Genomic DNA, 16,258 nt, shown 5'->3' with positions numbered 1-16,258 from the left:
CATAGTCTATAGCTGTTAACATTAGGTGCAGTAAAACTTTTACAGTAAATATTTTACGCTTCAAAATCAAAATTACTCTAAGGTACCATCTCACTCCAGTCAGAACAGCAGCTATTATGAAGACAAACAACAATAAGTGTTGGTGAGGATGTGGGGGGAAAGGCACACTCATTCATTGCTGGGGGAACTGCAAATTGGTGCAGCCAACATGAAAAGCAGTATGGAGATTCCTTGGAAAACTTGGAATAGAACCACCATTTGATCTAGCTCTCTCTCTCCTCGGTCTATACTCAAAGGACTTAAAAACAACCTACAAGTACACAGCCACATCAATATTTATAGCAGCACAATTCACAATAGCTAAACTGTGGAATCAACCTAGATGCCCTTCAGTAGATGAATGGATTAAAAAACTATGGCATATAAACACAATGAAAAATTACTCAACAATAAAAGAGAATAAAATCATGGCATATTCAGGTAAATGGATGAAGTTGGAGAAGATACTGCTAAGTGAAGTTAGCCAATTCCAAAAAAACAAATGCCAAGTGTTTTCTCCGATATAAGGTGACTGACTTATAGTGGGGTAGGAAGAGGGAGCATGGGAGGAATAGATGAACTCTAGAAAGGGCAGAGAGGTGGAAGGAAAAGGGAGGGGGGCAGGAGGTTAGCAACGATGATGGAATGTGATAGACATCATTATCCAAAGTACATGTATGAAGACATGAATTGGTGTGAACATATTTTATATACAAACAGAGATATGAAAAATTGAGTTCTATATATATAATAAGAACTGTGATGCATTCCGCTGTCATTTAAAAAACAAAAGCAATTAAAAAATATTTTATGCTTCATAGATCATACAGTCTCTGTTGCAACTATTCAACTCTACCTGGAAGTGCAATACCAGCCACAACAGACAGTAAGAAAACAAATGAACATGACTGTGTTATAATACTTTATTTAAAAAAAAAAAAAAAGGTAGTAGGCCAAATTTGGCACATGGGTCATGATTTCTTTTTCTTTTCTTTCTTCCTTGAGTATAAAGTGTTTTTTTTTTTTTTAAATTCATACTTTTCTTTAGTCTCTACATTTTCCAACTTAATAATCTTATTGGCTTCAACTACTAATTTGAACACAATAAATCCCATCTATAGCACTTCCCTTGATATTTCTTATGCTGGAGCTCTATTTCCTATTACATATTTCACAATCATTTCCACATGGATGGCCAATATGAAGATCAAACACAGTTTGCCAAAATAAAATTAGGTCTGGTGTGGTGAAGCACACCTTTTATCCTAGTGACTAAGGAGGCTGAGCCAGGAGGATTGAAAGTTCAAGGTCAGCCTTAGCAAATTAGCAAGGCCCTAAGCAACTTAGTGAGACCCTGTCTTAAAAGAAAAGGAAAAAAAAAAAAAAAAAGACCAGGGAAGTAGCTCAGTGGTAAAGCATCCCTAGGTTCAACCTCCAGTTAAAAAAAAAAAAAAAAGTAAATATTAAGTAATATTAACATGATTCAATTCTCCCAATATCATCATATGCATTTAATCCATTTAGGCTCAAAAACTGAAATACCGCCAATGTTTAAAAGAGTTATAGCAAGCCTGTTACTGCCAATCCTTAAAAAGGCCTACTGCCCAAGTCCCTTTGATGCAATACACATCATCTCCCTTATCAACCATTTTTTTCCCCACTTTGACAGTTATGGTTTCCTATTCAGGCTTAGACTACCGTGCTGGTCTCCTATTGAACTTATTTTTCATATTTAATATCTTAGAGCATAACTCTATTCATTTCATTTCTCAGCCATAAAATCTTTGATGGTAATTTATCTTGTCCTAGATCAAAATACTAAACCTGAAATTTATAACCTTCTGTTAGTTTGCTTCAAGCTACTTCTATATTGTTTTCTATTGTATGACATCACATGTATTATACTCAGGCAAACCACCACCTGCCAATTTCCAAAAGTAGACTCTAGACTTTAGATAAATACATGAAATACCACTGCTCTATACCTTCATAGTCTCTTGTGTCACCCCTTCCGAACCATTTTAGCTAGAAATAATCATTTTTCCCTATATTTTTATAGGATTTTAAAATAAAATTTTTGTATCCTCCCTACATAGCCATATAGCTGTATACACTTCCTAAGAACCTGCTGAATAAAAAGATGTATTAAAAAAATAAGATCAAGCAATAGATGAATGCCTGCTTTTGGAATTATACTAAGGAAGGAAATATATTCTTAGAAATTTTATAAATGGGAATTAGGTATAGTTGAAATGCTGACACTATTATCTAAGATCCATACTATACGTTTAATCCCATTTCTAAAAGTATACATAAGCAAGGGACTATGTTTAGCTCTGTGTAAGATATCATGAATTAAAGAAAGTTCAGCAGATTGTTCTCAAATCTAACCCAAGCTACAATACCGTTCATTAAAAACTTGGTGAAATTCATAACAAACTTTCCAACAGTTTTACAGATAATTATATTCAATCCATTAGATAGGTACTTACCCTATGTCAACTACTAGTCTGTGATAATAAAGTCATAAGAAATCATGTTTATCTCCAACAGATACAAAATATTCGAAAACCAAAACAATTCAAGTATTTTCTAGGTCATAAAATTTAGCATATTTAGGATAATGGGAAATATATTCTTGCCTCTCTTTTACCAAGAACTAAAACTGAAATGCAATCAATGTTTTTATTGGGATGGAGAAAAGTAGGTTTTTATAAAAGAACATAACTGAAGTCAGAGGAGAAAAGGAATACTTTTCTATAATCAGAGATATTAGTCCTCCCTTATCTATGGATTCACTTTTTACATTTTAGTTATCCATGTTTAACTCTAATCTAAAAATATTAAATGGAAAACTCCACAAATAAATAATGCCTATATTTTAAATTGTGTGCTGAGAAGTGTGATGAAATCTCTTGCTGTCCCACTCCATCTCGCCTGGGATAAGAATCACCTATTCCTTTGTTTAGTGTATTCATAGCACATATGCATCCCATCTATTAGTCATTTAGTAACTGCTTCAGTCACTGGATCCACTATCACAATAACAGAGACTGTATTCAAGTAACTTTCATTTTACTTAATAATGGCCCTAAAGCACAAAAATAGTGATGCTGGCATATCATATATGCTGAAGAAAAGTTATAAAGTGCTTCCTTTAAGTAAAAAGTAAATTTTTTCAACTTAATAAAAAGAGAAAAGAATACCAGATGCTGAGGTTGTCAAGGTCTACATTAAGAATAAATCGTCTAACCTTAAAATTGTGAATAAAGAAAAAGAAAGTCATGCTAGTTTTGTTGTTGTATGTCAAACTGCAAAAGTTATAGTGCATGGTAAGTTGGAAAAGGCATTAAATTTGCGTACCTATGTTCAAGAAAAAACAGTATATAGAGTATATTTGGGTTTGGTATTATCTGGTGGTCTTAAGTATCCACTGGATTGGGGTTATCCTGGAAAGTATCCTATGTGGATAAAGGGGGGGCTGTTATTTTTTTAGACACACATATAAAATCACCAACTTAGAGAAATGTCTTATAATTTTGCCTTTGGGGTTCCACATATTATATGGTCTTTATGGTTAGATGAAATCCCATAAAACAGAATAAATAAACTTCAAATGTTGTGTATTACCTCCAACAACAATGTTCACCATTTCTTCTACAATGCTCTGTACAATGTCTTGTGGCTTCTCCTCACAGTCATGGTTTTCTCCATCATATACCATATCATTTTTAGATAATGCTTTAAAAAAATTCAAGAGAACATTAATTTTTTGGAAACTTTTACTAAATATGTATGATGAAAAAGTTCCTTAAAAATGAAGAAAAAAACATCAAAAGTAGAAGCAATTACATGTTAAATCTTCAAAATTTATAAACAAATCAAAAAAATATTTTTCAAAAGCCAATTTTAACAATAATTCACTTAACAAGCTATTAAATGTTTGATTTCCCAGATTATTGCTTTTAAGAATCAAACTTTTAAGTGTTCTGAATGAAACATTTTTAACATATCTTATAAATGTTTACTTATAATTGGTATACACGCTATTTTATTACTGTGTCAAATAATATATTAACTGTAATTAAAATCTGTTTTGATTACTAATAAGATCAACATTGTACTCTAGTACAGTGAGATCCTTAAAGAGGCAAAGACAGGGCTGTTTGGGCTTCCACCAATGCATTCCTTACAATTTCTTCCCAATAAAATCTTTATTTCCAATGTAAAACCAAATTTGAGAACTAAAACAAGAATTAATTCTCCAATTTAATGAAAAGCAAAAACAAAATAAGCTCTGTGGATCAGAACTTCTGAATAGCCTAAGGGAAGTTGATGAAGATAAAAATAAGATTTCAATTAAATTTTCTGAAATGCTGAAAATAACTGATGGTGGCTCAACTAGCAAGTTAAAATGCTTTGGGATCTGGGAGTCACTGTACCACACCAAATGGCATCATACTATAAATCTGGTAGTGATGATGTCTCTACCTCTCCATATTCCCACTACTGTTAAGGACCACTATTTATAATTCTGGCTTCCAAAAGCCTGTGCCCCCTATAATTTCACCATTTCTAATCTACCATCTGCTACCTTCTACAAAATACTGAATATCACAAGAGAAAACTGATAAATTGCCTGAGTCTGAAAATTAAGAGTTTCAATTATAACTAAATTTATAGTCATTATTTAGAAGTGTGCACAAAATGATTAGTGAATTTAAATTCTCACTTAAAGTAAATGACACAATAGATTAAATTAATAGTGACTAACATTTATTACACATACTAATAGCTTAGAGAAGTTAACCATTATGTCCTAAGTCACACAATTAAGTAAGTGACAAAATGTGCTCTAGAACATGCTGTCTGAACCAAGTGGTCACAAGTAGAATTTTCATTTTTATCAGCTATTGGGAGGAAAACACCTTTATAATCAAAATAATCACAATAATATTTTAGTAAACTATTTCTTATTTATTATTCTGTGTTTTACAAGTTACCTACAGTTGTGTCATACACACCCAGTAAATGCTTCCACTTCTTGGTCTTAGCTCATGTAGTTTCCTCTACTGAAAACGACCCGCATTTTCTAGCTTGCCAATTGTGACTCCTATCTATCATGATTCACCTAACATATCATTTTTCTATTAAGCCACTAACTCTCTTCAGCACAACTGTCTCAGGCATACTTTCAAGAAACGTATCACACAGTATATTTCTCATTCATGCTCACCTGACCCTCCAGGCAGGATAGGAACATATTAAAAACATGTTATCTATAATATTAGCTCCAAATCCTAGCACTGTGTCTACAACACTGGGTGCTCAATGAATGAATGTTTGTCGAATTTATAGGTAAATAAATGAAGGAATAAATAAAATCTCCACTTTATCAGAGATTACTTCTTTGAATCAGCTCCTTTCCAAATGCACAGTGAATGGTAGGGGTGATTTTGGCAAAAGCAGGCTAGGCAAATGTAAATCACATAATTAAGTATTGTGGATTCACTACTAGCTTCACTACCGTGAATGGGTGGTTTATCAAAATCATCCCTATTCAAATAAATAGCAAAGTACTATTTAAAAAGAAAAAGTAAAAAGGCATCCATTCATGCCACTACCAAGTTATGGAAAAGATGTGGTTAAAAATCACTTTCTAAAGCATAGCATGTTCATGAGATGCTACTGAATGCATAGTCAACTCAAATGAACTTTACCACCTAGTATGGAAAAAAGTCACAATTACTATTAAGTATCTGATATCCATTAAGTCACATTTCTTCAACAAAATTTCTCATTCCTAAGCATTTCCCTTAACACAAACACAACCCCGCACCCCCTTCTCAAGATTACTTTCAGCTGCAGTTGCCTGATCAGCTTCAGTCTGCTCATTTTCTGCACTGGAAATATCAGATCCATTTTCAGGCTCTGTGTCATCCTGGAGACTTTTATCCACATCATTTGTATGGGGGTCAAGGTCCCCTTCATGTTCTTGTGATATATGATCAACAGTCTGAGGTGGCAAATATCTAAGTTGAGGTGATTCAGGCTCATGATGGCTTACTGGAGACTGTAAGAGATGATGATGCTGTCGATGCCTTTCTTTCTCCATTTGTTTGGCTTCTTGCAACTAGAAAAAAAGTAATAATTTTCAATATTGTAAAACAAACAGTTCAAAATCTAGAGGAATGTTGTTTCATACAACTAAAAATCCTTTATGTAAGTTGTCACCTTTTCTTTAAGCTTGGAAATTGTAGCCCACCAGAAACAATATAAAATATATTCAAAACAATAATGTTTACTCCGTAGGTGGCTGGAAATTCGTGCATAAAAAAACACTTGAAAGACTTTTACCATATACCCTTTTGATTACATTTGTTATTTAATGTTGTGAATGTATTAATTACATGAAACAATTTCTAAAAAGCCTCAGAGTAATAACTGGTTTATTGCCAACAATGGATTTACCTAAAATCAAATAAAAATTTAACTAAAGGAGAAAAGAGTAGATGAAAAACATGTATGTACACATTCACTTTTGCTTATACATATTGAAATAAAGTATAGAAAGATTCACAGGAAACTTGAAATAATGGTTACCTACAGAGGGTGGGGATCAGGAAATGACCAAATGGGAAACAAACAACAGGCAGCAACTTTTTGGTGTATATCTTTCTGTAACATGTTCTTATATTACTTTGTCAAAAATCTTTTAATTTAAAAACAACAAAATTATATTTGAATAAGTTGCAATGAGGGCTTGAATTATTCTGCCTAGTCACCTAATAAGTATGAAAAATACTGTGCTTAATAATGTCTGATTTTTATTTTAGCAGACCTGTCATTCTAATGTACATAACACTATCTGTAAAGCTGGCTTACTTGCAAGATACTAAAAACATTAATCAGGATCACAGGGTTTCTTTTTTAGCACTTTATTGACCTTCACATATCTATTGTAGTCCTCATGACCTGAGAAGAATTATTCTAACAGAATTTTCACAGAATTTTTACATTATCAAAATGAACATTTCAAATTTTCCATTAATATTCCAAGTTATGGAACTAAGTACATGAATTTATAAAATAAATCTGAATCAACAGATTTTAATGCCTAAAAAGATAGGCAAAGCCTTAAAAATCTATATAGTACAAATTTCTTATTTTACTGAAAAGGAAAATGATGAGCATGTCTTGTTGCACAATGAGGATGATAACAGAACTCTCAAACCAATACTTCAGCCCATTCATGGAAAAATCCATTTCCAAATTAACAGTGAGAAATATATGACTCACAATCAAATTCCACTCTTGGCCCAATTTTAACCAATCTGCACCATGGCTTTTTGGGGGCAAGCACATGTTCTGGAAAAAAGACATCAAATTCTAGCTTTTTCACATATTCCAAAACTGTTAGAAACTTTCTCAAAATCTTAAAAAAAGAGAAAAATGTTTTTTTATGAAAATAACATTCTCTATACATTTCTGTTCTCAGCATCAGAACTACTAACATTTGGGGTCAGGTATTTCTTTGCTATGAAGGCCTGTTCTGTGCATCACAGAGAAATGTGTGAACTCTTTCTACAATATTCCAGTAGCAGTGTCCCTGTCCACTGATTTTGAACATAAAATATTTTCTCCTTTGAAAAAAATTTTAAATTAGCATTTTATGATTAAGTCTAGGTTGATTTTATTTTGTCAACAGTTTTATGTTACATGTACAACCATAATACACCAATAAAAAATGTGGGGGAAAAAAGAGTTTTATGTTAGGGGTCAAGGGAAAGAGTGAAGTTTAGCAATAGTATATTCAAATGAACTAGACCTCCAGCTAGGAAGATTTTAGCAAATATAGAAGTTAAATTTTCTGTGTCCCTTTCTCCCTTATGTCTACCACCTTTCCACTTTTTAAAAATTATCCATGACATAAAACATGCTCACGCCTTTACCACAATTCAGTTACATATTTGAGTGATTATCTATTTAAGGTTCATCTTCCAATCTGTAAGACCTTTGAAGGTAGTGGTCAAGTCAGTTTTGCTCATCACTAAATAACTGAAGCCTAACACAGTGCTAGGAACATACAAAAAAAATTCAATAAAAACTTGTTGGAACAAATTAAACCAATAAAACTTAAAAATTGACAAAATTATTTTCATTCACATTACCAAAAATGCAGCGAGATCAGTTTTGTGGTTGCACAATATCAGAACTAAACTAATACCAATAAATAGGAGAATAAAGGAACAGACTATAGTATATCTTGGAAAACTATACATCTCTAAGAAAACATGAGGACAATCTCTAAGAACTGACATGAAATGTGCTTTCCAGGACACACTTTTAGGTAAAAAGATCAAAATACAAAAGAGTATCTATAGCAAGTGTGGTTCCCAGCCTTTAAAATGGCTATCAATGATGTGGCTTTCTAGTCTACTTGATTTTCACTTCCTTGTGTAGTCCCCTCCACACTAAACTAAGCATAATCTATGTGAGCATTTCTGATTATAAGGTATTCTGTCTTGACACTCTCTTTCTTGAATCATTCTTTCTGGGGAAGTTAACTGCAATGTCAGGAGCAGCCCTTGGAGACATACAAGGTATAGAATTTAAGGCCTTTCCCCAAGAGATCACATGACTGTAGCCCTATCTGATACTCTGATCCATGCAGCCAGTGGCAACCTTATTCAAAACCCAAGCCAGAAACTCCCACCTAAGCTACCTCGGTTTCTGTACACTTTGAAACTGTAAGAGGTGATCTTTGCTATTTAAATCTAAAACGTGAAGTGATCTGTTATGCAATGATAGATAACTAATATAATATGCTACCTTTCATGTGACACAGGATGCAATATGTGTATCTACTCATTTGTTAAGAAATGCAGGAAGGATAAGATAAAAACTAAACAGATTAGCTGCATTCAAGGGGTTGGAAAGAAATAAGGCAGAGAAACAGGGTGGTAAAAATTAGAAAGGAATGGGACTTCTCTGAATATACTTTTATACAGCTCTGATTCTTAAATCACAGTAATATTTTATAAACTCCCTAAATAGAGAAGTAAAACTATTTGGGATGTGAGGGTTTCTGAAAATGAAAAAAAAAAAAAAAAAAGTTAACAAACTGAGGTAAATGTATTTTAAAGAGATAAAATTTCCTCTTTGAAGTTGAGGAGTGTGGGGAAGAAAGGAACTAACATAAGTAACTTTGGAAAGCAGAGTTTGAACATATAATATAAAAATCAGAGAACTTTGCTTCTTCCAATGGTATATGTTAGCATTTCGAAAACTAACATTTAACAGGATTGAACAATCAGTACAGTGTAGAAAATTAAAGCCAGATTTCTTACTGCTTAGAGAAAGAATTTACAAATAAGGGATAAAGTTGGAATGAACCCTAGGTGGTTGTACTGGAATCAAAAATCAGTACAAACACATGGTTTTTCATATATACAGATAAATAGTAATATATAGTGTGTGGAGATGGGCATGGTAGGGATTAGTTTCCAGGCATCTATTTTTGGATGCTGAGGGCCTAGAAGTAATAACACCCTACAGACAATGAACACACTGAGCACTCAGATTTTGGTTTCCAAATATCATTCTTCAATTGAAGAAGTGAGGGCCCCTAGTTGAAGTGGTTGATTCCAGTGCTGAAAGAAGTAAAATTAAAAATGAGCATGGAACATTCTGAGATTCCAGAAAAGGATGCAAGTATTTGAAAAAGATGAGGGCTTATCAAAGGACGCAAGGCCAAAGCTAAAATAATATGGGTAACACACAAAGTAAATAATGACAGTATCAGATTATAATACAATCTGGTTAAATTAATATACATGAGTACGGATTGCCAGAGTAGCCAGAGTAAATAACTGAATAAATAAGTAAATTGGGAAGGGAGAGAAACTACAGTTAATTAATACAGAAGGAAAAAGAGAAACAAAATCACCATTACAGAAACACCACAGAAATATGTTGCCAACAAGATTTCCTGTTGGGTACCAAAATTGTGGAGTATGGGGAATCTGAGGAGCAGCAGGATATCTACGCAGTCTTAAAATATCTTTCCCAAGACATTTATTAAGTACAGGAGAAAAACTAGTAACTTTATAGTGTAGAACCTGACAGTTCTAAACTTAACCAAGTGGTCAAAGTTACCACCAATAAGTAGACATATCAACATCATCAGTTCCTAACATAATACATAAAAAGGCACATTATTTCAGAGATGTTTTAGCAAAAACACGTTCAACCTCATTCTAATTGTGAGAAAACAGGAAACAAAGCAAATTTAGGGATACTGGACCAAAAAACCTGACTAATACCCTTCAAAAACAGCAAAATCACAAAAGATAAGGAAAGATGGAGGAATTATCAAGAATCTGGAGAAGACTAAGACATAACAACCAAATGCATACTAAATGTAACATGGGATCCTATGTCAGATCACAAATAAAAAAGAGACATTAGTGGGAAAAATTGGTAAAATTCAAGTAAGGTCTGTGGTTTAATTATTAATGTTGTGTCAGTATTAATTGTTTTTTGACAAATTATACTACCATTGGGTAAGATGTTAAAATTAGTTCAAAATGAAAAGTTAGAAGTTGGTTTTTAATTTTGAAGACCTAGGCAATAGAACACAAACTAACCAAACCCACAAAATAAAACCTAAATGATTCTTTAGTTGTTAACCTCTACCAACCAATCTGAAATAGTTTTAAGTATAAGGAATATAAGACCTTTAATACACAAAAGATATATTTAATCATTATCAATATAGATCTTCATATGTAATTTTGTATGTGTATCTGTATGTAATTTCCAATATGTAATTATACACCAGAACAGATTAAATTAAGTAGTTTTATTTCTACATTACACTCTACTAAGCTAAAAATTCAGTAAAAGTTTCAATTCATAAACACTTCCCCAAGGAAGATGGCAACCAATATTTTTCACATTCTATTTGTGAACAACTAAAAATACACTTTGTCCAAAGTCAAACAAGTCAATAAACCTCAAAATAAAATGGAAAAAAACATCTCCAGTAAAGAGAAAAGAGACATGTTAATCAAAGATGCCCTTCTTCACAAGAACAAAGATTTCACTATAATTACTTTAAACTCCTTTCTATATTTGATACTTACGGTGTTCTACTCCGTCTATTTTAAATACTTACTGCTTGGTTTTCCATGCGTGCAAAGATAACATTTAGCATCTGAGTAAGAGTAGCTTTGGCTGTTGTCTGATTGATGAGATTTTTGCTTGCTAGATAGATATTGTAACATGTTCTCACAGCTTGCAGTACAGTTCCTTCGTGAATTTCTATGTGTTGTGATGTGACTGCAGTAAGTAAAGCCTTAAAAAAAAAAAAAAAAGCAAAGTTAAAGCAATTTTCTGTATCCAGAGTTTTAGCAAAACATTTTAAAAAATGAAATTTTTCATATTAAAATTAAAACTTTCAGAAACAATTATTGCTCTCAGGTAGCATATACAGAATTTTTACCTGTCTTGAATATGTCATCAACTGTTAAAATATTTGATGTTTTCCTCAGAGCAGTAGTTTCCACATTATCTTCCCCATTGCAGAACACCCAAAAAACATTTTAACTAATATGTTTTAATCTAGGTTTTATTAATATAAATATTATTTAATTAATTTAAATGTATGACATTTCAACTCTAATGTCACAGTAGAGCACAGATACAAACTTTATATACTCTATTAAACTAGAATGTCAATTCTGGAGGATAAACACTGCCTTTTTCACTTCCAATTTTCTGATATCTTTTTTACTGACTGGAGTCAACAAATGTGTTGTTGAAGACATTAATGAATTTTTAGAATAAAGCATTTAAAATAATTGTAAGGTGACTTCTCCAATAAAGTGATCAACTTTCATACATGTGAATTTTCACATGGAATTGGAACTTGGAATTTTTCAAGTATAAACACTTTTTGGGGGGGCCGGGGGTAACTGGGATTGAACTCAGGGGCACTTGACTACTGAGCCACATCCCCAGCCCTATTTTTGTGTTTTATTTAGAGACAGGGTCTTACTGAGTTGCTTAGTGCCTCACTTTTGCTGAGGCTGGCTTTGAACTTTTGATCATCCTGCCTCAGCCTCCTGAGTGGCTGAGATTACAGGCATGTCCCATTGCGCCTGGCAAGTAAAAACGTTTTTTATCTTCCAGCTTGTCCAATGCTATGCATAGTCAGCATTAATAAATGTATACCTAGAGTAAACTCCAAAAGCCATCAAACTGCATATGATAGGTCAAAATAATTAAACTGTTAATTATTAAAATATTAAATTAAAATAAAATGTGTGAGGCAAATACAGCTATAAAATGAAAAGATTGAGAAAGGGTTATACACACATCAAGCATTTTATACATGTAAACTATTTTCAGAAGTACTATAGTCACTAAAATTTTACTGATATGTAACATACTACCATTGATAGACTGAAAACATGACTAGTTTTTCTCTATTGGAATTCAACCATCCAGGTTCATTATAGCTTGAACGTAAAATTGAGTTTTGCTGAGCCGGTTTAATAGACAGATACATGCAAGGGAATCAGGAAAGCTGGTGGACAGTATTTCATGTGGTGATTGTTCCATGGCTTGAGAGGGCAGGCTATGAGGGGTCCAATAAAAAGAAGAAAGTAGGGAGCTAACAGATATAAGAATCACCCTAAAGCTTGAAGGGTAGAATACATATGACAAACACCAGAAATAGAAAAACTCTGGAACAGATTCTGGAGCCCAAACCTAAATTGGGACGTTCTAAAGAAGGAATACAGGAATACAGTTGTCTTCTAATGAATTCTTGGCATTCAACAGAATCTCTTGATGTGGAGTCTAAAAAACACCCAAAGATCTCTAGTATAGCAAGAATGCATGTAAAAGGTATATACTATTTCAAGGTAAATCAGAAAGGTCTCTGATTTTAAAAAGTATAGATTATGAACAATAAATCATCTTATGTAACTAATTACCTTTATTATTTGCAACTGAACTCCTTCGTCTGTTTGAGGACCTTGGAAGCAGCCACATATTGTTTCAATTATTCTATCAATCAATTTTTTGCCTGGTGTGGTGCTATCTGGAGCATTGCCAGTCAAATGCCCATAAGCAATAAGTTTCTGAAATGGAAAAAGGAAATAAAGATTCTCATTAATCAAATATATATATATATATATATATATATATATATACACACACACACACACACACACACATACACTAATTGAATATAAGTGAAAATACAATATGATTGAATATATATTAACATTCTTACCAAAAAAAAAACCACCAAGGTCTTATCAAAGTCAATATCAACTTTTTATGTTGTTTACTACCTATAAATAGGTAAAATCATTTATACTTGCAATAATCACAAAATAGAAACCAACAGGCAATACTTTGAAAAAGCGATCCTTGAGCATTTGTCTCTGATGTCCTAGAATTGCTTACTGCCTTCTATCTAAACAAGGTTTTATTGATAATGCTTTTGTGGAAACTATTTTAACACTTAAATGATACAAAATCTCTTCCCAAGTTAGATCTATCAATCTGCAGCAAAACCTGCTTCTATACACTGGCACAATAAAACACCTATTTGTTCATTCATCGTTACATTATGCCTTGGAAGAAAAGCATTGATATCATATTTACAATTTTCTGAAGAAAACAAAGTCAGATACCAGATGAACAAATCTTTAACCTATCTTAAGGACAAATTATATGAACTCTTCCTAGCCGTTGAATTTGTGTAATCTGGAAAGTAAGTACCCCTCTATCTAAAGCTTGTTTGACTCATAAAATATCTAAGAGGATCTTGTGAGTGTGTGTGTATGTGTAAGACAGTATGAAAGCGTTCAGAAATTTTCTGACATAGATAAATGTCATAGCTGAGGTCCAGTAGTGAAATAGTAAGTTGTGGATTTAACCTATAGCAGGCACCTAGTAAAATAATTTACAAATAATGACATATATAAAGTCAGTATCAGGTTACAAGCATTAATGTTCTTCCATTTCACTGATGGAATGAGTCCAAACCAATATTTTCATTATTGATAACCTTAGTAAAGACTTTAGGTCTCTCTAAGCAAATGATTTTTATTACCACTAAACTAGAAACATTTTTTTTTTGCAACTATTATTGTCTAATGAATATAAGGAACTATTTGGTTTCTCATCTCAAAAAAGAATATTCAAAGCTTTCACAGAAATATCTGAAACATCAACTGTTGAGCAGCCTTTTAGAAACACCTTCCAAATAGATGGTTATTAGATACCATTTTATACACACCTGTAAACAATCTAGAGATGTACTAACTATGCGGGGACATTTGGACTGACATGCCAACTCAAAAGGTAAGAAGTACTTGTCTGCTTCAATGAAATTTGTCTTTGATTTCACTGGTGGAAGGGTGCTTGATCCAGCTTTTGCTTCTCCATGAGGAGGACTAAAATAAAAAGAGTCTAATTAGAATATCACACTTATCATTACTGATGATAAGTTCATACAGAAACTCAGAATTTCAATTCTAAACGGAACCTTGCTAATGCAATTCTCTATCTTACCACATGCCATGAGAAAACCAAAGTACCAAAGCTGATTTGCCACAAGGTCAAAAAGTAGTGGCCAGAGCTATTACTAAACACAGTACACAAGTGTCTAGTCTAATATATTTCCAAAAACCTCTATATCTTTTATTAAATATCTCACTGCCACATAAATTTGTTATCATAATCCTTAAAAAGCAATGGGTTTTCTATTTGTCTTGAAGTTAAACTGACCTTTGGAGTTATTCAATTCTGCTCTAAAGAGGCTAACACTATCAAAGAAATCTAATTTTTCTAAATATCAATCAAAGTCTTTAAGAAAAGACTTTAAGGTATATCTCAGAAGTACCTTTCTTGTACTTATTATACAAGACTGTTTTATATTTAAATATGCTTTCAAATTATATTTCTTAAGAACCCATTTTTTTAAAAATGTATTTTACTACAAGCTCACACAAAGAAAACCTGTTACATTAAAAATTACTATTAATATTTCAGCCAAGACCAAAAAATTTGCAAATTATTTGTATTAAAGAGAAAAAAATCCCACAAACCTCTGTTTTTCAGTTTCAGCTTTTATTTCCTCTGTCAGGGAAAAAGGAAAGAAGCATACATTAGAAAACATAACAGAAAAGTCACTAAGAATTTGAATTTATGCTTTATAAACTCATTTGAAACGTCTACAAAAATTGGAAAAATACAAATTAAAAAAAAATTGGGGTGTTTTATTATATGTATATATTTAGTATAAAACCAAACATTAACCACCATAGATGTGAAATTCCCAAAGAATTTGCCTTTCTCAGAGCATTCCCTTTTTTGTCAAGTAACTCTATTAATCATAAGTATTGAATAAAATATTATGTATGTTAATACACTGAAGTCACAATATGTAAAGCAAATGATGGATGACGGGAAAAAATTCTCAATGCACCAGTCCTATGCATCTCAGGGAGATTATCAGGCCTGAACTATAATTTCTTTTTCTTTCTTTCTTTTTTAATTTTTTATTTTTATTAATTAATTTTTTGGTACCAGGGATTGAACTCACAGGCACTTGACCACTGAGCCACAACCCCAGTCCTATTCTTATATTTTATTTAGAGACAAGGTTTCACTGAGTTGCTTACGTCTTGCTTTGCTAAGGCTGGCTTTGAACTTTTGATTCTCCTACCTCAGCCTCCGGAGCCACTGGAATTACAGGCATGTGCTACCATGCCCAACTGAACTATAACTTCTTGAACATGTTTGTATGTTTGAATATTTAAACAATTTTTATATTTATGACTATATATATAAGTAACTGTGATCAAGAGAAAATATAATAAAATACAATAAAATATGCAGGCCCAATTTAAATTATGGGGAATTTGCCCTTTCACTATTTATAAGGAATGAGCTGAATTAGATAAACCCTACCTTAGTAGAAGACCCTGAAATTTAATTGATACATTGGGGGCTCTGGTTAATAGATTAACCCTACTTGAAATCTGGAAGAAAAGCATTTAACCAATATAACAGGTTCAGATGATTACTTTTCACATATACTAAGATATTTAAACCTTATAACAACCCCATGAAGTATGGACTATGATACCTCCATTTTAAACACCAGGAAATCAAAGTAGAGAGACTGAATAAT

General features: G+C 32.5%; 1 protein-coding gene across 5 annotated transcripts in view; it reads right to left on the bottom strand.

The window, feature by feature from the left end:
* Positions 1 to 16,258, bottom strand: part of Arfgef1 (ADP ribosylation factor guanine nucleotide exchange factor 1) — a 102,972-nt gene that overhangs the window by 60,884 nt on the left and 25,830 nt on the right. For all 5 annotated transcript variants that reach the window (XM_015485819.2, XM_048782951.1, XM_048782953.1 and 2 more), the window contains exons 2-7: positions 15,171 to 15,201; positions 14,360 to 14,516; positions 13,044 to 13,190; positions 11,219 to 11,398; positions 5,896 to 6,172; positions 3,670 to 3,780 (exon numbers count right to left, since the gene is read on the bottom strand). In XM_015485819.2, coding sequence (XP_015341305.1) covers positions 3,670 to 3,780; positions 5,896 to 6,172; positions 11,219 to 11,398; positions 13,044 to 13,190; positions 14,360 to 14,516; positions 15,171 to 15,201 — 903 coding nt within the window. The remainder of the gene's footprint in view (positions 1 to 3,669; positions 3,781 to 5,895; positions 6,173 to 11,218; positions 11,399 to 13,043; positions 13,191 to 14,359; positions 14,517 to 15,170; positions 15,202 to 16,258) is intronic.

This window comes from Marmota marmota, unplaced genomic scaffold (genome assembly GCF_001458135.2).
Source record: "Marmota marmota marmota unplaced genomic scaffold, marMar, whole genome shotgun sequence".
Taxonomy (NCBI): Eukaryota; Metazoa; Chordata; class Mammalia; order Rodentia; family Sciuridae; genus Marmota; species Marmota marmota.
This window is presented reverse-complemented; position numbering and strand designations above follow the sequence as displayed.